Consider the following 23,596-nt stretch of genomic DNA (forward strand, 5'->3'; position numbering starts at 1 on the left):
TCAAAAAGATTTCCTGTATACTCTTGAATAATATCTTCCAACTTAAAAACCTATTAAGAATCTGTACCAAATGAAATCCATGTCTTAAAATTTTCAACTATCATTACCAAAAAAAAGAAATATATATATTTTTTTTACACATAATAATTGTTAGATTGCCACTTTACCTAAAAGCTTAAGTTGTTTTGTTGTGGGCCGACAATATATATCAAGCTTTAACATTCCCCCACACATGCAGCCGATAGCACATGGAGAGATAAATAAATGATAAATAACGCCCATTATAGGGCCCTTGGAAACCTTGGCTCTGATACCATGTTAGATGACCACTCTACCTAAAAGCTTAAGCTGTTAGGTTGTAGGCAAACGATGTATATCAAGCTTTAACAACATTTTTTATCAAATAATGGAGGCAATATGATTTCGAATTTCCAACTATTTTGTTAAATTGTTAAATTATCCTAACATAATATTAATATTATTTTTTTTCTTGATATCTATTATTTTTATTATAATAATTTATTACTATAAATGTAATAATTACATGTAATAATAGTAGTGTTCAACCCATCAAAATAGTGGGAGCAATTCGGTAAAAAAAATAAAATAAAATTCCCATGGGAGTGGGGTTGCCATGATGAGCACGGGAATTAGATTCCTATCTTTTGTGGGAATCCTTCATTCCCAAGGAATGTGGAATTCTTGTCACACCAGGCTTCTACAGTTCTACCCCAAAACAAACATCAGAACGGGCACATTTCTGAGAATATTGAAAGATGCCATGAACCAAGCAGCCCCTTAGGGCTGCCTTTTTGCACTTGGGGGCGGGGGGGCAACTTGGGAAAAAGATCTTACCATTTATAACTTGATGATATAAGGTCTGTGTACACCTGATAGATGCTTGTTGTATTTGACTCCAGAGAGTTGACCTGTAGTAACCAGAAAATGCTAACACCCTAGCGAATTGGTATTCATGTTCCAAAATTTGGTACATTTTCGTTTTGTAATGCTAAACCTAAAAATCTGAAGTTTTAGTTCAATGTTTACACATATAACTTTTTATTAGCTAAAAAGTGGGGAATCATCACATTTTAATTATGTTTCTGTCATTATTAATCTATTCCACAACAGAAAATCTCTTATAGATAACTCAACACCCTCTCCAAAATATGCAAGTGCCGCTACAATTTTTTCGTGAATATATCTAATTAAGAACACCCCTAACATTCCACATTTTAGTGCATGTACTGTGATTCCGTTCCTGTTCCACAAACCAGAACATTCCACATTCTAGGTAACATTTGACCACCTTTTACATCATAGTTGGGTGAGAAGCTTGTGGGGTCTGGTCCATTGTTCTCTAGGCATCAGTTGAGCAGCAATAGAAAAGTAGGAGGTGAATTGCAAGCCTGCTGAGGTTCCAAATGCAAAGTAAATTTAAGGACAGGTGTGATGTTGATTCCTTTTGCCATGTTTTGGATCACTTATTGAGAGAAATGCAAGATATGGAAATTTCATTGCAAACAGTAAAATAGAATTGGTTTTTCGTGTTGCATTTTAGGGTGAATGGGTCGCTTTGTGATGATTTTGTTCCTTCCGTGGATTTTTTAAAGAGTTTGTTTTGTGGCTTATAATTGTGTATAATTTTTTGACTGTACTTGGCTGGCTCCTCCTTGGAGTCCTTCAGTAATATAATCTTTTACTTATAAAAGATAGGTGTTTCCAACATGGCAAAATTTCTTCTTCGTGCTTCCAGAATGCAGGGCCATTTTATGAATGGGTTGGAGCAGGACTTACAAGTGTCAAGATTTCGGGTTTCAACAATGGAACAAAAGACCTCTCTACGCAGACATGGACATACAAGGTTTATCTTTTACTTACTGTCATACCTGACCAGTGTGTAATCTACTGTTTGAAAGCTTACTGATAGTATAGTTGTAACTTGTAAGAACTATTACCAAAAAGGAAATGCTGCTTTTTTTTTTTTTTTCAAATTCCTTGAGCATATCATTCAAACCATGCTTTTCATTATTTTTTTGTGACCTTGATGATATAGGCACTCTCTAGCTTTTTCTACATTAGACCAACAGAGATTCAAACTCTGCCATAGCTAGGTTATCAAATTTGTTAAATGATGTCATAGCAGTAGTAAAAATAAGTTCGATTGGTGTAAAAATTATGTCATGAACTTTGGATGGTAGCAATGGTTTAAAAGGCATTTGAGGCTAGCACCACTCATTCACCTTAAGGCTTAAACTAAGATCAAGGCAATTGTTCTGAGTTCAGCCATTGCGACTCACAATGCTGGACTCACCCTTCAAGGCTCACATGGTCTACATGCCTTGTAAGGGATCTCTATTTGTCTAAGGCAACTAATTGATGTGTTAACCTCTTCCAGTTTACTGATACGTAATTTAAAATTGATTTCTTATCATCTTTCATAATCAAAGTTATTGAACAAATAAAATTACATACTAATTTTCTCGTATTTAAGGATTTTACAACAATTATTATTGTTGTTGGTGTGTGTGTGCATGTGTTCTTGCCTTTTCCAGATTGGATTGCAAGGAGAACATCTGAGCATATACAAGCCTGAAGGTATGAATAAGGTAAACTGGGTGTCGACCTCAGAACCACCGAAGAACCAGCCTCTTACATGGTATAAGGTATAGATACCTGGATCACTAGTAATACAATTGAGAAAATTCAGCCATTTTTTATTTTGTTTTTTAAGTGAATATCTGACACAACGGTGTGTTCACGAGAAAAAAATAACTTGGACTTGCAGGTTGTTGTGGAGACTCCATCTGGCAATGAACCTATTGGCCTGGATATGATTGATATGGGGAAGGGCCTAGCTTGGCTGAATGGTGAAGAAATTGGAAGATATTGGCCTAGGAAAAGCTCTAGACATGGTAAGTGTGTCCAAGAATGCAACTACAGAGGCAAATTTATGCCAGACAAATGCCGCACAGGATGCGGAAAGCCAACGCAAAGATGGTAAGTCATAAAGATATATGCAAAATAAATAAATGGAAATGAGGAAGTAGGTGTTGACAATGCAATATTTCCCTTGCAGGCAAAATGCATCCTTAATGGATGTTCACTGATGAACCTTAATGGCTGATTAATCTGATTCTAGTAGAAATGTTCATAAAAAATACTGCATTCAAGATGCTTATTTGAAAATTTTGTTTGCTTAACTATCTAGATTTAGAGCAGATGTAGATTATTCACCAACTTGGTCAAGTTTAAAGCTCGGAATATCCCAGTATCGGATCAAGCATTTGGGATTAAAAAAAAAAAAGATTCTGGGAAAAACTCCCTGCTTATAATCAACCATGGACTGCTTATTAGTGACGGTTTCAAATTAGTCACTAACAAGGTGGTGACTAATACTTATTAGTGACAAATTCTAAAATCGTCACTAATAATAGAGTATTAGTGACGGAATAATACTCAGCACACAAGCTGTTGTACATGCCACGCACCTCATCAAATGTGCCCTAGCATTCTTCAACATATCATTTGAGTTTTCTAAGTGCACCACAGCTCATCTTGAAACCTTGTGCCTTTTCATTTTGTGTCTTGAAGTAATCTTTTACTATTAGTACATTTGCTGTGACATTTTCTAAGTTGATGTATATATATATATATATATATATAGAATGAACGAGACAGAAGATCCTTTTTGTTTTTTTAGTGTTGGGTATAAAAGCTTACATTTGTCAATGAAAGTTTCTCATTCTTCTGTTTTTGCATTGAGCAGGTACCATGTTCCAAGGTCTTGGTTCAAATCATCCAAAAATACTCTTGTGATCTTTGAGGAGAAAGGCGGAGATCCAACAAAAATTAAATTCTCAAGACGGAAAACCTCAAAGGTCTGCGCTCTCATCTCAGAAGATCATCCCTCCTTTGAAATTGAATCCTGGCAGAATGGAACCGAGAATAACAAAAACAAAGTAGCTGCCCACTTGAAGTGCCCCGAGAGTACTCGGATTTCCTCTGTAAATTTTGCTAGCTTCGGAACTCCTACCGGAACGTGTGGATCCTACGTCAAGGGAGACTGCCATGATCCTGATTCCACTTCCATGGTAGAAAGAGTAAGAACCACTGCCTAACTCTTACCAGTATTGCAATAGCCTCTATTATTTTCTCACTGCTGCTACATAATAGAATTTCTTTTAACATTACAAGTTCAATTCTTGCTTCAGCATATTCGAAATTCCCAATTAAATGACTCTCTCTCTCTCTCTCTCTCTCTCTCAACTAATGTGAGCTTTCAATAAATGGCATACCCTCTCTAGTATCACTGTATCAGGAACTGCATGCTTTCTTATCTGAATTCCTATTTTCCCTTTTTTATTTTCAAACATTTTAAATTTCACTGATTTGCTTCGACACCATTGCAGGACTGCTTAAATAAATCTGAATGTACCATAGAATTAACGGAACAGAACTTCAATAAGGATTTGTGTCCCAGCACGACTAGAAAACTTGCCGTTGAAGCAGTTTGCAGCTGAAATTACCACTTCCAGGAATAGAAGACAGTGGAATCAACCACAGTGATTATTATTTTTTGTCCGTCGACTTTCTACAGAGGTGCGAAGTTATTACTTCTCCAGCTGGATTTACATTTCTTAATTGAAGACTCAAAAATTATAGCGTTAGCAATTAGAGCAGCTTGTTCTCATGCTTGCTCTTGTGTTCATCTCTGGGCATAGCGAGTAATATATTAATTTTTTACGCGTGTGATGTAATAACAATCTTTCTTTTTAAATTTGAGAAAATTGAACCCTGTGCTATTGTCTTTCTCAGTCAAATGATTTAGACCTCTATGTCCTATTCGGTTTAGTAAGTAGAACAGGAGGATGGAATGTAATGAAAAATTGAATGAAAAAATATATAAAAATTAGGTAATAAATTTGATTCATCCAAGATTCGCTTTCTGGATCAAAGCATGAGTTTCTGTTCTATTTGGTAGCGCAATGCAATTAACAAAAATAAAATAAAATAAAAGCATTTCCTCTCCCTTTGCCCTATTGGATGACCTATCCATAGATTTGCCCAAACAAGTGCTTAAATACTACGTGCTTTTTTCTCAAAATTATATTATTTTTACCTACGTGCATTTGCATCAAGAAACAAATGAACACAATAAATCATCAACTAATCGATTCCATTGCAAAAAATAATAACAAAAAATTCCATTGGTGATGGATCATTTGCATCAGGTGAAAAAAACGTGAAACGTATCAATGAATGAGCCTCTTACTAATGTTGCCCATTAGCTATTATTATTCGTAAAAATTCTCTTGATAAGACATAACTAGGTGCTTAATTGAGTTTAAATTAAATGGCTTGGGAGGCAATGAGGAGCATAAGTGATAATTTTGTGTGTAATGATTGGTTTTGACATTCTTTATTATCTAGAAGAATTTTGATGTGTTTATGGAAAACCTGGTTCAAATGCTTGACAGTAGATGATAGAATTCATGTCAAAGGAATATCGATAATTTCGGCTTGTGATCACTGCGTGCAGAGAAGTCAGGAAAACACAGATCATATTCTTTCTTTAGGCGAGTTGGTTTCAGAGGTTTGGCGTCGAACTAGTGTGGTGTTGGGGATTCCTTTCTAGTGGTTCCTTCCTTGGAAAAACAGAATTGCAAATTGGTACCATTATGCTCGAAAATTGTCTATTAAAATTATTTTAATCTAACTAATTTCGTGTTTGATTACGTGGTATCTCTGGAATCGAAGATGCAAAGGTAGAATGAAAGGATTATATTAAAGTGCAGATCAGATGTAGAGAAGTGTTCGATACTGAGTTAGTTTTATAGCTGAGAGTACTAATTCTTTTCAAAAATTGAAGATGTTGGACATTAAGATTTTGAAGGAGTTTCAAATTAAGCATCAGGGAGTTCGCGACAGGCCCAAAAAAATAATTTCGTGGGTTAAGCCTCCAACAGGGTGGATAAAACTTAATTGTGATGGGAGTTGTAGGGGCAATTCGGGTACTTCAGAAGGTGGGGGAATTATTCGGGACTGCCATGACATGATGAAAGCGGATTTTTCAAGCTATTTTGGTAATGGTACAAACAATAGTGTGGAATTAAAAGTAATAATGGAATTAATTCATTTGTGCAAACGACTTCTTTATTTTAATGTCATTATTGAAAGTGACTTGCGAATTATTGTTGATTGACTTCGGAAAGGTAGATGTACCTTATGGTATTTTTGAGATTTTTGGGAAGAGCTCGTGGCGGAGTTAGAAGGAGTGAACTTCATGGTGATCCATCAATATAGGGAAGACAATAATGCGATTGATTTTCTCACTAAAGAAAGAAATATGAGAAACAATGTCATCTGCAAAGAATAACATTTTTTATCTCGTTCTCTGAAAAAAATACTTTGGATGGATAGATTGGGTCTCACTTCCTTTCGTCATTAGTTCAATTCTCGAGTTTTTTTAGGTCCATTTAGACTTGTTTCTTAGTTAGCATTGTTTGAATTTGTTGTATTGGTTTGGTTGATTGTTAGTGTTGTTTTTGGGGAGAGTTTTAATTTATTATCTGTATTTTTCCATTTGCTTATCTTGTAATCATAGTTTTCTTCTGCCAAAAGTGAGGGCATATCAATAAATAAATGGAGGTGCCGCCCTCCTTTAGTAATAATAATAAAAAAAGGAGTTTAAATCAACATTAAAATTTGATTTCTCTTCTTGCTCACAAAATTGCATAATAGTGTATCACGGTCCTACATTAGATTTATATTAGGAAAATCTTGTACTTAATAAAGGTTGGTTTGGACTCTAACTATATTAGGTGTCTTTTATAAGACAATTTCGTGAGACTAGTTGGCCAAATCAGACAATACCTCACTAGAGTTGAGTCTAATATCGTTAAATTTGGTATCAAAGCCACCCTAAAGGTACTATCATGTGAGACCTTACTTGGAAGCAGTCTGAAGAGGGTGTTAGAGATTAGACATAGGAGAATGTCACAGTCCTACATCAAATGTGTATTAGGAAAATTTTGGACTTATAAGATTAGTTTGGGTTCCAACTATGGGAAACCTCTTTTATATGGCAAATTCGCGAGGTTAGTGGATTAAAGTGGACAACGCCTCACTAAACTCCATAGGTATGACAACAAACCTTGCTATGAGTTTATCCACCATGACAAGTGATTACATTAGCATAATTAAATTAAGGTAGAAGATTTCCTTTAGAGGGGAAGGTAACTTTAACATACCTAAAAAGAAATATTGAAGAGGACTTAAATTCTTTATCTTGAATTCATGAAAAACCACTGGACTCCATCATAATAAGCATAATCAAGACCACTAGATTTCATATTGATATCAGGCAAACTTTTAGGGGATGCCATGTAGAGCCATTGCATTCATTTACTTAACCAGGTTGGGTTTGGGTCGGGGTGCAATAAATTTGGTGCATGTACTTTTAAACTCAGATTGGCCTAGTGCAAAGCCTAAGCATTTTTTTGGTTATTATTACACTAAAAGTAGAACATAAATAAAGTGACAGTCATGAGCAAAAGAAGCAACAAACCAATTTAATTAACCATGGATTGAAAACAATCATACAAAGTTGATGGGGCTTGCATATGTTTATAAAAAGCATGTAGCAAGTGACGAAAATAGCTAGGTAATAAGAAAAAGGTACGGTCAGATTCATATAAACTTTTTCATTAAGATATCCATTTAAGAATCATTCTTAACATACAATGGATAAGTAATCATTGTGAACCACAAAAAAATAGAAATTAAGGTGCAAAGATTAGTTATATTTGCTATTGGCTTAACATTTCTTGATAGTCCACATTATACTCTATAGGAAACTATTTTAGTTTTCAATTGTGCTTTATAGTGCTCCTAAGAGGAGTTAATGGCATTCTCATTTGCAGGGAAAAGGACTAAATCTCAAGTATTAATCTTATCAAGAGCAACTAACTCATCTTGCATTGAGATTATCCAATTTTGGATCAAAACACGCCTCTTTATTTGATTACACCATAGTTAGAGTGAATAGAGACAAATGTAGGCACAATAAGAGTGGAGGACAAGTGTTACAAAGGAGGAAAAAGTCTTTCTTAGTGGATCATTATCTCAAATATAATGATCTTTGCTAAGTAGGAGTGTTAAGGGACATGAGTGAAGGAAGTTTCTTGCTAGAGTAGACTAGAAAGAAGAGAGAAAATAGAGAAAACAGAATGAAGAAAATGGAGTGAAAAAAAAAAAAGAGGCAAGGTATACTAAGAAATCCAAATCCATGACTTAGAACCCATACTCTCATACTCAGTATCCCCATTCTAACTTCTAACTTGATGCATACAAAAACATATTCTTGCAATTAAGTGTAGAAGTACCACAAACTAGTGTTTGAGTCATAGGTTAAGTAGTTAGTAATAGACTTGGTCAATTATAGGAGCATTAGTTGAAAACATGCCCTAACCATATAACAAATGAGGCCATTTCCCCAAATGAAAAGTGATAGTAAAGCTTATATATGAATTGAGAATTAGAAAACTTGTCGCATCCTATAATACCTAAGGATTTGGAAAATAGAACAAGTTCAAGAGAAGAGACAGATCAATCTAGAAGGAGACAAAGCTCACAAGTGGATGTCAAATAACCTTATTAAAAAGATTTGGGATCTTAAAGATTGCATTTGAAGGGATGTGGACAAAAGACCTCATCTTAACTGAAACTCTCATCAAAGTTGAGTACTCCTTGTTACACTTATACAAATACAACCCATAAAAAGCAAAGGTGGTAGATGCCACCTTTATGTGGATGAAGAAAGCACCTTAGTAGGTACATTGTTAGAATGCACATATATGTCAAATTTTCATGCTAAGGTGTACTTTAGTAGGACTATAGGACTTCTTAAAGCTTTTTAAAAAAATGAAAATGGAGAACGAGAGAGATTGGACGATTGCATAAGCCTGTCTGGGACTATAGTTTCAATTAAATATCAAGAAATAAAAATATTATTTTTATCCTAAAATATTAAGAAAAAATGACCTTAGTACAATAATGAGAAAACTCAAATTAGAGCAAATAAGCTTTTGTGTAACAAAGAAAAGATTAAAAAAAGAGGGTGGGGGAGCAAAAATGCTTTCCCATATGAATGAGAAAGAATGTATCTCAATGACAAGAAAAAAATTATTTGAGAAATCCTTCTAACACCTCCTAAAACTCAAAAAATAGAAAAAAGAAAAAAAAAGAGAGAGATGGTGATGATGATAACTATCTATTATTATTTTAGATTATAAATTATAAATCACAGAGCGAAAGCAAGTTCAGGAGAAAGAGAAATACAGAAACAAGAAAATCAATCCCTCCCCACACTCCACACTTCTCAAAACAAATTTGAAATTCCTATTCCATGGCCTTGGCTTCAAGCCACTACTTCATCCCTTCTCTGTGGAGCAATCCATATCTGACCACCCCACTTCAACCCCACCTGCAGAACCTTCCCTTCTCCTTCCACCCTTCACCTCCTACAATCTCTGTATCAATCCTAGGCATTCGTGCTTCGGACCCTTGTCGGTTCGAGTTCGCCCGCTGCCGAGCCGCGCAGCAAAGTGGGCCTGTGAAGAAGCGGCCGGCGGTGAAGAGGAAGAAGAAAAAGAGTGGCAGCGATGGTGGTGGTGAGTCGTCGAGGAGTCCGGCATTCAGTGATGTGGAAACTGAAGATGGCGATGATGGGTCTTCGGGTTCGGTTGCGCATTCACAGTCTTATCAACCCCTGGCGCTGCCGAAGCCTCCTGTGGGGTTCGTTTTGGACGAACAGGGAAGGGTCCTCATGGCTTCTTCCAAAAGAATTGCCACCATTGTAAGTTACTTCCTGTTTCTTTGTACTGTTTATTATGCGACTTTTCAACTCAAAGTTATGTATATTACTTTGTGTTATCAATTCAATATGTTTGGGAGCATGGATTGGAGGTTGGATTTGGACAACATGCAGTATAAAATTGTATTAAATTAATTTTAAATCCACGCAATTCTAAATCCAAGCCCTCAAATTAGAGCATATTTAAACCCCCAGCCCCCCATCCAAAAAAAAAAGCAATAGCATTAGTTACGAGAATAAATACTCTTTTTTGATTCATATATTGCACATAATGGGAGAAGTGGGGAGCTTGTGAGTATTTGGGAGCAGGGTTGGGTGGTGTGGGACTTGATCCAAAAAAAATTGATAAAACGTTCTCATTGTCTTCTATCAGAGTGCATTTGGTGATGGGCAGATGATAGATGCAGCATTCTTAGTATATGAGGTTTGTTGAAGATTCTGTTAGTAGAAATAAGAGGGCCTGATTTTGAAATCGGATGTTGAAAAAGCTTATGATCAAGTTAGTTGGGAACTTGGGATGTCTTGGATAGAGTGATGGAGAAAAAAGGTTTTGGAGTGGGACAGAGGAAATGGATTCAGCATGCTTCTCATCTGTGGCCTTTTTTTGTCTTAGTGAATGGTGAGGCTAAACCTTGGTTCCTCTATCCCCTTTCCTTCTTTACTTTTGTGGTTGCTGCATTGAGTAGAATGATTGATAGAGGTTTGGTGGAAGGGATTAAGGTGGGCCATGTGAACTTTTCCATATGTTATTTAGAGTTTGCAGATGACTATTTTTTTTTTTTCTTTAGGAGGATATGGGCAGTTTCCTCAATAAGCTGGTGTTTGAAGAAGTGCTAGGGCTAAGGATAAACTTTTCTAAGGATGCATTGTGGGTACTGGGATTGGCTCAAGTTCTTTTGCTAGGTTAGCAGGTTGTGGTGGCTTGAGTTGGCAAATTACTCTTAGGTGGTAATCCTATTGCTGAATCTTTTTGGGACCCAGTTTTTGACAGTCACTAGGAGGTTCAGAGGTTGGATGGGTGGGGAGGATCTTTTTTTACTCTTGGCTCACATTACTCTTAGGCATGCTTGTCTTTCTTGTATTCCCTTTTATTACTTGACCCTTTCTGGAATTCCTATGAGAATGGCTTGGAGATTAGTGATGATGGGTTTCTTGTGGTCGTGAGTTGGTGGGTGAGATAGAGATGATCTTGATCTTGCAGGATGAGTGACTGCATGTAGGTTCAAAAGGGAGGAAGGATTGGGTGTAGGTAATGGTGTTCAAAAATGCTTCCTTGGTGGGTAATTGATCATGAATCTTTCCTTGAGAACCTAACTCTCTTTGGCACATGGTGGTTTGTAGTAGATTTGGACTTTGCCGAAATGGATGGGGTGCTAAATTTGAGGCTAATATTACTTTGTTGAATCTTTGGAAATTTGTGTCTCAAAATTTACCACTCTTTTCACCTAATGTTTGGTATGAAGTTGGTAATGGGGGATAGAGAATCATGCATCATCCTCTCAAGGATCCTAGGCACACACTTGGGCACTCCAAAAAAAGATAGAAAGTTTTTTTTTTCTATCCCCTAAAAAAATAAAAAAAAACCTAACTTCTAAAAGGTAAATATTAGAAATAGAATCAAAGACGTAGAAGTGCCCTTGAGATAATAAAGGTTAAATTTATTTGAAATTGGAAAAAATTCACTAATAAATCATTAAGTAAAAAAAAGTGGCTATAGAGATTTAGTTAATGAATTACAATTCGTATAACTGTTAAGCTGTTGATATGCTGCATATCAAAACCATTGAATTCTGCTTACTGATCTGCTTGTACAACTTTACTATGCAAATTAAATATTATTAAAAATCAAGAAGCTCTCACACGCGCACTATATGAAAAGTTTAATATTGTTCCTCTAAAATTTTATATTTTATGTAGAAATTATATTTGATTTTACCTCAGCTTCTCATAAAAAAATTTAAATTGATTCTCATGTATTTTATTCAAATACCTTGCTTGCTTTGCATTATTTAATATTTCTTCATGCCACTTTTCTTGGTTTGGCATTGCTCTGATTTTTAACTAAAAGATGTTGTGTACAGATTGATTCTACAAATAATTTCCCTTTAGAGTGCATTATCAGGAGAGTTTTCAGAAGTTCACAAGGGGATGAGTGTATGCTGCTCTGTCCAGTTGACACGTTAGTGCGGTTTTACCTTTTTAATTATGGAGTATATTTGAAAGAAATTTCTTATTTGTGTTGATTTATTGTTTTTTTTTTTAATATAATGCATAACTTTTCTGCTTCAGGCCTGTCCAGATATTGAAGAGCACAAATATTGATGGATGGTCGGCCGTAAGAATTTTTTTCCAAATTTAATTTTTAGTTTTGTTGCAATGCATTTTTTTTTTCTTCTCAAATTTAGTTTTTAGTTTAGTTGCAACGTATGCAACTTTGGGCTAAAATGCATTAATCTACTGGCATATTTAGATGGAAACTTGTTTATTTGTTCTTACTACTCTTCTATTAGCTTTTTTTCTGCCCTAAGAGCTTTTGAAAGTTCATTATATTTATCAAGTCAGTTAGTAGTCTTCCTCACAAGTTGCTTTGAACTCTCTTTATTGTGTAGATTGTATGGATTTTAATCCCTACTGTTATTAATCCATTTTTGGCCATCCAAATAGGATTAAAATTTACTGGATTTGAGCTTTTGCCCAAGTCATGGTAGTTGCTTTCCTTGTGTGTTGGTTCATTTTGGTGGAAATAGTTTAAGTCATGAAACTGTACAGATTTTCTAGTTATTACCTCATAATTTATTTCTGTTCCTTTTGGGCCTTTCTGATGAAATTTCTATAGTTTTAGATGGTATTAGGGGCTTAAGACAGTTAAGGATTCACAGGGCAGATATATGTGTGTGTTGAGATGGGGGGAGGGGTTTGGGGCTGGTGTTTGTGTGTGCTTGTGCAGAGGGTAGCGGTAGGGAGCCAGAATTTCTTTCACTTATACCTAAGCAGCATAATTATAGGGGAAAAACTCATGAAGGTTTTTGCTTCTTCTCGCTAGCTCCCTACCCCTGCCAAAAGAAAGAAAAAAAAACTGCCGTTCACTGGTCCTCACTTGCCACCATTGTGCTTTGACTCTTGAGCCTCCTGAAACAGAAGAAGCCTGATAAAGTGTGTAATAAGCTTTCTTATGTGTCTTTTGGGGTAAAAGAAAACGATATTGTCATCATACTTTTAGATTGGGGTGAATCAGGAATTTCGTTTAGACTCTGAGATTTCAGCTGGAAAAAGTTTGTGTTTGTTTGTAGATGGAAACATGTGTGCATACGTGCACTCTTGCCCACCCATCTGCATGCATGTGTGTGGTTAATCTGAAATGGAACATTAGTTTGATCTCATACTGTTGTGTTATGTTTGAAACAATACCATGTCTCTTGAAACCTTTCCCCTTCTCTCTACGCTCATTGGAGAGTCAGCCCTATCACCATGATGATTGTAGCCATGAGGGAAGGGGTATGCAGGAGATTGGTCCAGATCGAAGGGAAAACTTTGGATCTGAGACTAGATAGAGTCGGAAAAATCAAAATCAATGGGTGAGGTTGTCTTTTTCATTGGTAAAAATTCTTCTTAAGGGGATGTCATCAGCTTTCGTAAGATTAGGAAGTGATTATTGAAGCATGAGGATTGGAAGCATCAGACGTTGGCTGGTTATTCATTCAATAAGGATGGGGAATTTTTTGGAATTTGGGAAGGGAAGATATTTTTACCTTCTGGTCCTAATGGATCTAAGGGAGATGGATGGTGAGGGTGTGGAGGCTATGGAATCTGGTTTGGGCTGGAATTTCGTTTAGTGGCTAAAGAATCTTATGCTATGGCTAATGATTCTGGTAGTGGCGAGGGAGCACAGAGAAATATTTGATCATGGAACAAGGTTGTGATTTGTGAGAAAAGGAAGAAATCAGATCTATCATCATTGTGGGGGTGCAGCACTTGAGTTGTGATGCCTGGCCTTGCATCCTCGGTCATTGGATCCTCAGCATTTGGGGGGTGGCTTTTGCTACAGAGGCAGATAAAAAGGCTGCAAGAAGATGTAGTGGCCAAGCATTATAAGCATTACTTTGCATTTAGGCCACATTTGGGGTAATCAAAATTGGCATTCTTCTGCTAGACCAAAACTTAAAGGCCCAAAATACATGTGGCCCGTTAATTCCCATAATATTCAGTCCTATAATATGAACAAAGTGTTGAATGGATTCAAAATCTGCAGACGAGTGGAAGATGTAGCCTCTCTAATATCATGGCTCCTAAAGCTTCGTAGAAGAAGGGAATTTCTACCTTCTTCTTAGAGGATCATTGGCCTTCTTTTTTGAACATTTTGTGTCTTCTCCACATTTTTGTAAAGATTTTGGGGCTTAGATAAATATGGATAAGAGTGGTATAGCAGCAATTAATGTGCCTGTTGAGCATGTCAGGGGTTTGGCCTCGTAGGTGGGATGCATTGTGTTGGATTGGCTGTTGTCCTATTTAGGGGTTCCTTTTGGGGATAGTCCTAGATCTGTTAGTTTTTGAGATCTGGTCGGTGTCTAAGCGTTTAGATGAATGGAAGAGTGATCTTTTTTCTCTAGGAGGGAGAAATACTCTTATTTAGGCTTGTCTTTCTAGTATCCAGTTGCATTTTTTGTCCATTTTAAAAATTCTTGTGTGAGTTTCTAGCAAGATTGAGCAAATTATGAGGTATTGCCTGTGGTCGGGGGTAGGGGCATTAGGGATCATTTAGTGTTTAGGTCTAAATAGGAGAGGTTTGGATTTTGGAAATTTGGTGTCCAGAAACATGGCTCACCTGGCTAAATGGTGCTGGCGGTCTCTGTTAGAGGATTCATCCTTCTGGCATAAAGTTGTTAAAAGCTAGTGTGGTCTTGATGAGAATAGGTGGGATACTAATTTGGGATCTAGATGTTCTTCAGAAAGTCTGTGGAAAGCTATCTCTCAAATTTATCCTCTCTTTATTCCTCATTCTAAATTTCAGTTGGGCTGGGGGGTGTGATATTCATTTTTGGAAAAATCTTTGGTTGGGAAATGTTATTTTGTCCACCTCTTATCCTCAACTCTTTTGTTTGAGCTTTGGGCAGAATGATCCCGTTTGCTCTCTTATTGTTGATCTGCCTGGTCCTTTACCTTCTGGGGATTTTCATTTTCAGATGTCCTTGAATGATATGGAGATGGAAGAATATCTTCTTTGCTTGGCTTGTTGAATAATTGTCGTATGTCTTTGGAAGCAGATAGCTGGTCTTGGTTTTTGTTTTCTTGGTGGTTTAGTCTTGCAAATCTTTTTGTGATATTTTGATTAATACTGATCCTTTGTTTCCTCTTGATAAAGCTGTCCAAAGTTCCCCCTAAAATCAAGGCTTTTGTTTGGTTGGTTGTGCTTAATTGAATAAACACCAATAATATGTCGTAGACTAGGAGACCATCTTTTCAGATTTGTGTCTGCAATGCTTTAACAGTTCATAATCTGTAGCGATTTTGCCTAGAGCTGGAACAAGCTATTTGGTTATTTTGGGGAATGTTGGGTTTGTTAGAGACAGTGGAGGATTTTTTGGCAGTTCTTTTGTCGGTTTTGGTAGGAAAAAGGAAAGACTAAAGAGCAGTGTTATGGCAGTGTTTTTTTTTTTTTTTCCTTCAGTTTTTTGGGGTCTGGCTGGAACGTAACACACGTATTTCTCTGGGATGAAAGTGTCATATTTGCTGGTTTGAGAGAAGATTCATTATCTAGCTTCTCTTTGGTGTGTGGATCACAGGAACATTAAGGGGGTGAGCTTTTTATATATTCAGCACGATTGCATTTTATGCTGAATTGTTAGCACGCACTGGCTTTTTAATTTGTTTTTCTTTGCTTTTTCATCTTTCTTCTTTGTTTTTGTCTAGATCTTCTAGATTTTGTTAAGGAGTTGTCCTATACTCCTGTTTGTATATTCTTAACCTATCAATGAAATTTTATATATACACATTTAAATCTGCACTTCATATTTTTCTGTTTTTTTTTAGGATTTCTATTCTTCCTTGTATATTCTTGCTTCTCTCAATAAAATATTATCTTATCCAAAAGAAAAAAACAGTGTGTGTGTGTGTATTAACATATATGTATGTATAACCAATTTATATATATATATATATATGTGTGTGTGTGTGTGTGTGTGTTTATATATGTTGTAAAGTTAGAGATGGAGGAGAGAAGAAGAGAAGAAGAAAAAAATAGTCCCACTAGGTGGGGTCGGTTATATGAATCCTTTTCCGCCAATTTATGCGATCATGGACCATTTCTATTGATAGATTCAAGGATATTAAATCCTTACTCACTATCTTCTCCCAAGTTATTTTAGGTCTTCCCCTACCCCTTCTATTGCCCCCTATAGTAACTAAGTCACTCTTCCTTGCAGGTGCACTATGTGGCCTACATTGCAAGTGTTCATACCATCTGAGTCGTCCCTCCCTTATCTTATCTTTTATTAGAGTTACACCTAATTTACCACGAATATGTTCATTTCTTAATTTATCTTTCATTGTTATACCACTCATCCATTTAAGCATTCTCATCTCGGCAACTTTACTTTGTGGATATTATGTTTCTTTGTCGCCCAACATTCCAATCCATATAGCAAAGCTGGTCTTATAGTTGTCTTATAAAACTTTATTTTCAATTTTAAGGGTATTCTACAATCACAGAGCACACTTGAAGCACTTCTCAATTTTTCCCAACCTGCTTTAACTTTATGCATTATATCATCTTCAATTTCTCCTTCAGCTTGCATAATAGATCAAAGGTATCGAAATTTACAAGTGCTATTTATTTCTTCATTATCAAGTTTAACTTTGTCTCCAATATTCCTCCTATCATTACTAAAATTACATTTCATATATTTTGTCTTATTTCTACTTATCCTAAAGCCTCTAGATTCTAAAACTTCTCTCCATAATTCTAACTCAGCCTCTACTCCGTCCTTAATTTCGTCAATTAATACAATATCATTTGCAAACAACATACACTATGGAACCTCCTTTTAAATACTCTTAGTCAATTGATCCATCATTAAAGCAAAAAGATAAGGACTCAAAGCAGATCCTTGATGTACACCTATGGTGATCGGAAATTCTCTAGTTTCTCTATCTATAGTTCTTACACTAGTCATTACTCCATTGTACATATCCTTAATGACGTCGGTATACCTACTACATACACCCTTTTTGTCTAAAACCCACCATAGAACTTCCCTAGGTATCCTATCATATGCTTTCTCAAGGTCAATAAATATCATATGCAAGTCCCTCTTCTTTTCCCTCAACTTTTCCATTAATCTTCTTAAAAGATAAATAGCTTCTGCGGTAGATCTCCCAAGCATAAAACTAAATTGAGCTCCAGGTTTGCCTCCTTATATCTTAATAAAAATAATAAAATTTAAGGTCAAAGATACCCCCATTAGCACAACCTAATTACTAGAATATTAGTTCTCTTCTAACACATAAATTGACATGTGTTTAAGATATAAATACGTACTAATTTTAAATATTTATTTATATATAAAATATATAATAAATTGGCTGATTCAGTTAATTGGTTAAAAAAATTTTGTTACGCAAACCCATAACCAAAAATCAAAATTTTCAAAATATTACACTGAACGGACTGAGTTAACCAGCTGAACCAAATTAACTGAAATTTACTTTTAATTTGGTTTTAACTGAGTGGTGCACAGACCTAATTTGAAGCATTCAATGCTTTAAATTGCTAATGATTCAGCTTTTTACCGGTAAGCATACACTTAAGTATTTTGCATTTTTGCATGTACAGCGAGAAACTGTAAATGCCTAGAAGTGAGATATATGGACTGTGTGTGTGTGGTGGGAGTTCTGAAAAATTTCTTTATTTTGTTTCCTTAATGGATTTTTGTTTGCTTTTTATGTCACCTGAATGGATTCTTAGAGCTGACTATCATTTTCTTTAATACTTATTAGTTCTTATAAATCTTCATCAAATCACATTCTTTATATTCCACCTACTTCCAAGTTTTAGGTCAGTGATGAAGAAGTTGAAGCTATCCTTCCCACTGCTGCTTATGCCCTCGCCAAAATACACATGCATTTTGTTTACAGCGGGTATGATGAATTTGGCAGGTTTTCTTACTTTTCAGAATCTGCAGATTTACTCTTTTCCAGAAGTCTTGATATCTTTTGGCTCATTGTTTGTTTTCTACCAGATTTTGTTACACAGCTAGAGGAGGATTTTGCTACTCAGAGGATGACATATTTGAATTTCGCACAGGTAAAAGCCACCTTAACTGTGATGTGCTTCTTGAACTGCTGCAGTAGCTTTGAAATTCTTAATTGTTACATTTTTGCATTGAAGGCCCACTCTGCCAGAAAAGGGTCAGTGTGATCTCTAACTAAATATAGTGATGAGAAACAATCGTGTAAGGTTGATTCCCACCAAATCAAGAACAATGCCACCCTTTGGGTGGCACAAAACAGTGATATTTATCTCTCATTTTACTTATTTATGCATTGGTAACACCTTGTCATTTTAAGATCAGTTTCCCATAAAACATGTTTATAATAATGCAGATGATGGGGAAGATGTAGACGGCTTGCCAACTGAAGGAGTTGAAATTACTTGCTTTCATCTGGTAAACGGGGTGACCATAATTTGTATCACTGTTTTTTTTTTTGTTAAATTTGGTAAAAAGATGTACAAACAAAACTTAGTTTCATAAAAAAATCATTTGTAATAATCTTAAGAATAAATTGCCAGCAGATGGGCATTGAGTTATTCCGAAGTTCCAAAGGGTGTTATTTTTGTGCTAGTTTTTGCTCTTTATTTGTGGTGAGTTTTTCTTTCCCAGCTGGTGTAGTTGGGAGGGGCATTAATTCTACTTTTATTATGCTGACACCTAAGAAGGATTGTTCTATTAAGATTATTGATTTTAGGCCTATTAATTTGGTTATTAATGTTTACAGATCTTGATTAGAAATCTAGAAAGAGTTTTGTGGAGTGTTGGCTTATACTCTCTAATACTTGGTGTTTCTATTGGAGTTCATCAAATTTTGAATGCAGCCTTGGTAGCTGATGAGTAGTGAATGAGCCGAGTTACAAAAGGAATTGTTTATAATTAGACTATGAAAATGCCTTGGGTCATCTTTGCTGGAGGTTCCTTGGTGTTAGAAAGGAAGGATTTTAGGTATAGGTGGAGAAACTTGATTAGAGGCTGCCTTTCATTTGCAGTGTCTTTCTGTTGCATTCAACGGGGTGCCTTGTTTATATCCATGGGGAGTTATAATCCTCCATCTTGAACCTTCGGTTTGGATCACTAGACTTGAAAATAGAAGCTGGAACGTCATTGCAGTAAAAATGATAAAATCCATTTGATTTTCTTCTTTTGAGGGTAGAGAGGACATTGACATAAAATTAAGGAAAAATTTAGATCTCACATGGGGACACACCCCAACCCATGCCTGTGCGCACACGCAAACTTATATACGCAGACATGCACACACTCAATTGTAGTGAGTAGTGAGTAATGAGTAATGACTATCATGCCATTTTCTTCCTATGTTCATTTCGCAAAATTGTTCTCATATAATAATACGTTAAAAGCTTCTACTCTACCCATATGCTCAAATTTTTTGCATAATCGCAGGCTGAAATTATATTTGATTGGATTTTAGTGTCTTTGTATCATTATTACTTCCATTTTTTTTTTTTTTTTTAAATTATGGAAAATTGGTTTAATTTTTCACAAAGTTCTAAAATACACGAGCATTTGTTCTGCATAATAGCAGCTCAAATCACATATGATTAGATTTTAGTGTCTTTGTATCAATATTTGTTTTTCACTTTTTTTCTTCCAGGATGGTGCACATTACATGATTTATACCCCTTCCGATCCACTTCTTTTTGTTGCTGTAAAGGTAAATCACCTGCTTTCACCATCCCAAAAAAAAAACCCTGCTTTCCAAGTTTCTTCTGCATTTTGCTAGAAAAATATGTGTATGCTCTTAAATGCTGTTATAGGCTCCCCCTCTCTCATTGACATGATAAAAGGACATGTCACGGTCATATGTTTTAATATTTTCCAAAGTTTCATTTATATTTGCCATAATTTACTTTATGTTCATTTGTTGCTTTAAATTGACATCAAACTTTCCCTTGAAATTTCCATAAATTGATACCTTTGAAATTTCAATCGAACTTTAAATTTTAGCCATTGGTTCCAAATGAAAAATTGGGCTTATTTCTGCAGGACCACAATGGCCGATTGCAAATTGCTGATGATGTAAGTAATCTCATAAATTTGGATAAGTTTATTATTAGTATTCTGTCTTTACCACTGTTGCTATAATTTTTTCTTCCTTTTTCATTTTCTAAATGAATGGTTAATTACATCATCCAAGTTTTGTGCAATGCATAGAAACTGATGGCATTATCCTACATAAAAAATGTGGTTTTAATGAAAGAATTCAATTGTAGGATAAATATCTGTAGTTTGAAAGTATATATAGAATTCTTAAGAAAATGAAATTGACTACTCATATTTTAGCAATAGAAGTGTGCTTGTAGTATAAATGTTTAAAAAATATTGTATCATGTGATATAACTTTGGAATAAGAACGAAGAATTAATAAAATTTACCCCAAGCTAAAATATCTGAGACATACATACATACATCTAAAACTTTTGGACGGCTTCATCTCCTTAGGAGGTGAGACTAGCATTTTATATACATATGCTCATAGTATAAATATTAAAAAAATATTCTATCCTATAATATTACTTTGGAATAAGAAGGAAGAATTAATAAAATTGACCCCAAGCTAAAAATATCTGAGACCTACATACATACATACATATAAAACTTTTGGACGACTTCATCTCCTTAGGAGGTGAGACTAGCATTGTAGATGCTGGGGAACTTGTACAGCTGCACAAGGAAAACTGCAACAATGTGAAAAAAATAAAAAAAAAAACTTATCCCCAACACTCAGTGGCTTTGGAGATTCAAAATGGAGAAGTATCATTTTGGTGGGAAATAATCTGCAAAATATGTTCTTCAGCTTAGTGGCTGGGCCCCTAAGAGGATCCGAAGGTATTGGAGTTTGGAGATTCATCAGCTGAGGATGAGATGGTTTTTTGCATTCCTTATTCATATCAAAGTGGGGATTGGGAGAATGTTTTCTTTTGCACGGTATTTGATGTGCTGATTCTCCTCTCAGCATGAAATTCCTTTCCATATTCAGTATGGCCTGTGATGAAGAAATAGGGCTTCTTTGTTTGTGGTGAATGCTTTTTATATTTTTTTAAAAAAAATCTTGGGAAATTCTGGAACATTCCCTTGGTAAGGGATGCCTTTGATTGGGAAACTGACTATCTACAAAATTCCATGTTACAACATTTCTAATGAACTCAAGTGGATCTTGGATAAAAAGGGCAGATTTACAGTCAGATCTATCTACAGAAATCTCACTTCTCCGGCAGAAGCCAGTAGCTAATATTGTAGCTCGGTTTTCACATTGAAGCCCATGGAAATTAATTTTGCAGCTGACTTTTTTTTTTTCCTAGTATCAAATATAAAGGTGGATATGGTTGTTGTTTTGGATGCCTGTCTGAATTATGTTTTCAGTTGCTTTCTTTTCAATCTTTAGTCTTGCTTTGCGATTTCTTAGAATTTTCAGTTTTGTCAAAATCTTAATGATGGGAAGGCAGAGGAGCTTTCTTCACTTGTGGGTTTCTTGGATTCTTTTCCGTATTCTCATTGTGGGATTTTAGGATGTGGTGTTTAGATAATTCTGGTGTTTTTTTCTTGTAGATCCTTCTATTCTCATCTAAATCAATCTTTCCATTCATTTCCTCTGGCCAGTCAAGTGTGGAAAGCTAAAAAATCTGCAAAATCAGACAAAATTAAATATCCCTGAATGATTCGCCAGTTCCAGTTGTGGGATGCTACTGATAAATACCTGTAGTAGAAAGTCGATAGCTGGCTTCGTTAGTGTTTCTACGGCAAAAGTGACAAAATACAACACCCAGTGCACAAGGCTCCCATGCCACAGGGTTCTGGGGACAGTATGGCTATGTACACCTCTAATTTGAAGAGGCTATTTCTTTGACCTGAGCTAGTGGCCTTCAGATTTGAGTGTGACACCATTTGCACAAAAACAGGCGTAAAAGAGTGTTTATATTGGAAGGGGCAAGGAGCACTAAAGGTCCAATAATCGCAAGAATTGCCTAGGCAAAGTGAAGGCAAGAGGCCTTAGATGAATGTGACTGCAAACAGGATGCCAGTGAGGTGAGTGTGGGATACAGGTCAACATCATTAGGGAGCGGCACCATAGGATGCCCTTTCACTGTACAAAATAAATATACAAATAGTCTGCCACATTATTTGCTATTGTGAATACATGCTTGAGGTATATGCATTGATTTTATTAATGTCAACAATCATCTGCCGCTGTTTGTGCTATGGCGCTGTAGTTTTTTGGGTTGGAAGGATCAACCTGCATAACTATTCTTGGATGTCCCAAATAAGTTTGCTCTCTAATGCATGGCATGACTTCTCATAAACTAGAAATGGATTGATAAATAGTTATTCTAGGTGATAAAAGCTCTTATTTACACGTTTGATACGTAGGAATGGAATGAAATTTGAGGGAAAGGGAATCGAATTTATCACTTGATGTTGTCATGCTTTCTGTTCAAATTTTCATCCTATTTCCATTCCATCTGTAAACCAAACCTGACATTAATGCATGACTTGGTTAAATTCTTGGAAACAGGATCTCTTGGAAGACCCTGCCACCACCAGTGTCGTTGATGAGGAGACTGAATTCAATGCCTTGGTGGTATGTTTGCTTTGCTCACAGCCTCACACTTTGGCACATTGCTGAATTGGGCTAATGATTGTTCTGGCCTTTGTTCTCTTTGCAGGAAGAAGAGGCAGCTCTTCTTGAATCTTTGTTAGGAAAAAGATAACCCCAGGCTGCCAATTTTAGTTAGCAGAGCTGCTGTTGTATGTTTATATTGATGCTAATTTAGTTGTAGCTGCTTGACAACACTATTATATATGTATCATATTTTTCTTACATCTGCAGTTCTTCAGGCACACATGGAGTGAATAATTAGATAGAGGGCACATGTTTGGTGAATCGGTGATTGATGTATGCGTGTGTCGGTGTGTGCATATGTGGGTGAAGGGAGAGCGTGTACGTGCGCAGGGGCCTGCAAAAACCAGCTTAGCCAAGTTGATGTAGGTTTTCAAGCCTGTTCATTAAATTCTTATGCAAGTTTTCTACACGAATTTTGGAATTTTTTTTTTTTCACAAATTAAAATTCAATGCATGTGCGGTTTTTTGGATTTTTGGGTGGTTTTTGTGTGTAGACTTTGATGAAACCCACAAATTTGTGTCAACTTGGTGTAGCACATGTGCATGTTGGATTTGAATTTGTGTGAATTTCAAAGGAACTCAATACAATTTTGTGCTGAGTTTTGTTCAAATCGATACAAATCTAAATTCAAGACTAGAAATCGAGCACCTGATGCAGTGTTAATGAATAATCTTAGGATATTCATTATCAAAGAATGACTCCTTGCATGATATATACAATTTGCACTATAATGAAACAGAGAAAATCTATCATGTTGCAATTTTGGTGTCATGGATCCATAACTAATGTCAAAATAATCTGTTTGGATA

The 23,596-nt window shown here is 35.8% G+C and overlaps 2 protein-coding genes across 3 annotated transcripts in view; both read left to right on the plus strand.

The window, feature by feature from the left end:
* LOC131159215 (beta-galactosidase 10) overlaps nucleotides 1-4,798 on the plus strand; it is a 44,619-nt gene extending 39,821 nt beyond the window's left edge. The window contains exons 15-19 of the mRNA XM_058113941.1: nucleotides 1,757-1,864; nucleotides 2,556-2,666; nucleotides 2,789-3,000; nucleotides 3,770-4,103; nucleotides 4,413-4,798. Of these exons, the coding sequence (XP_057969924.1) occupies nucleotides 1,757-1,864; nucleotides 2,556-2,666; nucleotides 2,789-3,000; nucleotides 3,770-4,103; nucleotides 4,413-4,523 (876 nt within the window). The 3' untranslated portion in view covers nucleotides 4,524-4,798. The remainder of the gene's footprint in view (nucleotides 1-1,756; nucleotides 1,865-2,555; nucleotides 2,667-2,788; nucleotides 3,001-3,769; nucleotides 4,104-4,412) is intronic.
* Nucleotides 4,799-9,261: 4,463 nt separating this feature from the next.
* Nucleotides 9,262-23,204, plus strand: LOC131160348 (uncharacterized). 2 transcript variants are annotated; one of them, XM_058115956.1, is made up of 11 exons: nucleotides 9,262-9,859; nucleotides 11,959-12,056; nucleotides 12,167-12,212; nucleotides 17,928-18,010; nucleotides 18,112-18,176; nucleotides 18,476-18,537; nucleotides 19,760-19,819; nucleotides 20,152-20,184; nucleotides 22,679-22,744; nucleotides 22,830-22,911; nucleotides 22,994-23,204. In XM_058115956.1, exons 1-10 carry the CDS (start codon nucleotides 9,410-9,412, stop codon nucleotides 22,872-22,874), a joined length of 1,008 nt encoding a protein of 335 aa, XP_057971939.1. In that variant the 5' UTR covers nucleotides 9,262-9,409; the 3' UTR covers nucleotides 22,875-22,911; nucleotides 22,994-23,204. The 2 variants fall into 2 exon arrangements, with proteins under 2 accessions (XP_057971939.1, XP_057971941.1); XM_058115958.1 differs by lacking the exon at nucleotides 19,760-19,819 and having other exon boundaries at nucleotides 22,830-23,047.
* The last annotated feature ends 392 nt before the right edge of the window (nucleotides 23,205-23,596 follow it).

The sequence above is a fragment of the Malania oleifera genome, chromosome 7, assembly GCF_029873635.1.
Source record: "Malania oleifera isolate guangnan ecotype guangnan chromosome 7, ASM2987363v1, whole genome shotgun sequence".
Classification (NCBI taxonomy): Eukaryota; Viridiplantae; Streptophyta; class Magnoliopsida; order Santalales; family Ximeniaceae; genus Malania; species Malania oleifera.

What these genes read in the sequence shown, in the direction of transcription:
- LOC131160348 (XM_058115956.1), top strand. Translation starts at nt 9,410, where the DNA reads ATGGCCTTGGCTTCAAGCCACTACTTCATCCCTTCTCTGTGGAGCAAT. An exon ending in ATGCATTTTGTTTACAGCGG is followed by an intron (nt 18,011 to 18,111) that starts GTATGATGAATT and finishes GTTTTCTACCAG; the next exon opens with ATTTTGTTACACAGCTAGAG. An exon ending in CTGAATTCAATGCCTTGGTG is followed by an intron (nt 22,745 to 22,829) that starts GTATGTTTGCTT and finishes TTCTCTTTGCAG; the next exon opens with GAAGAAGAGGCAGCTCTTCT.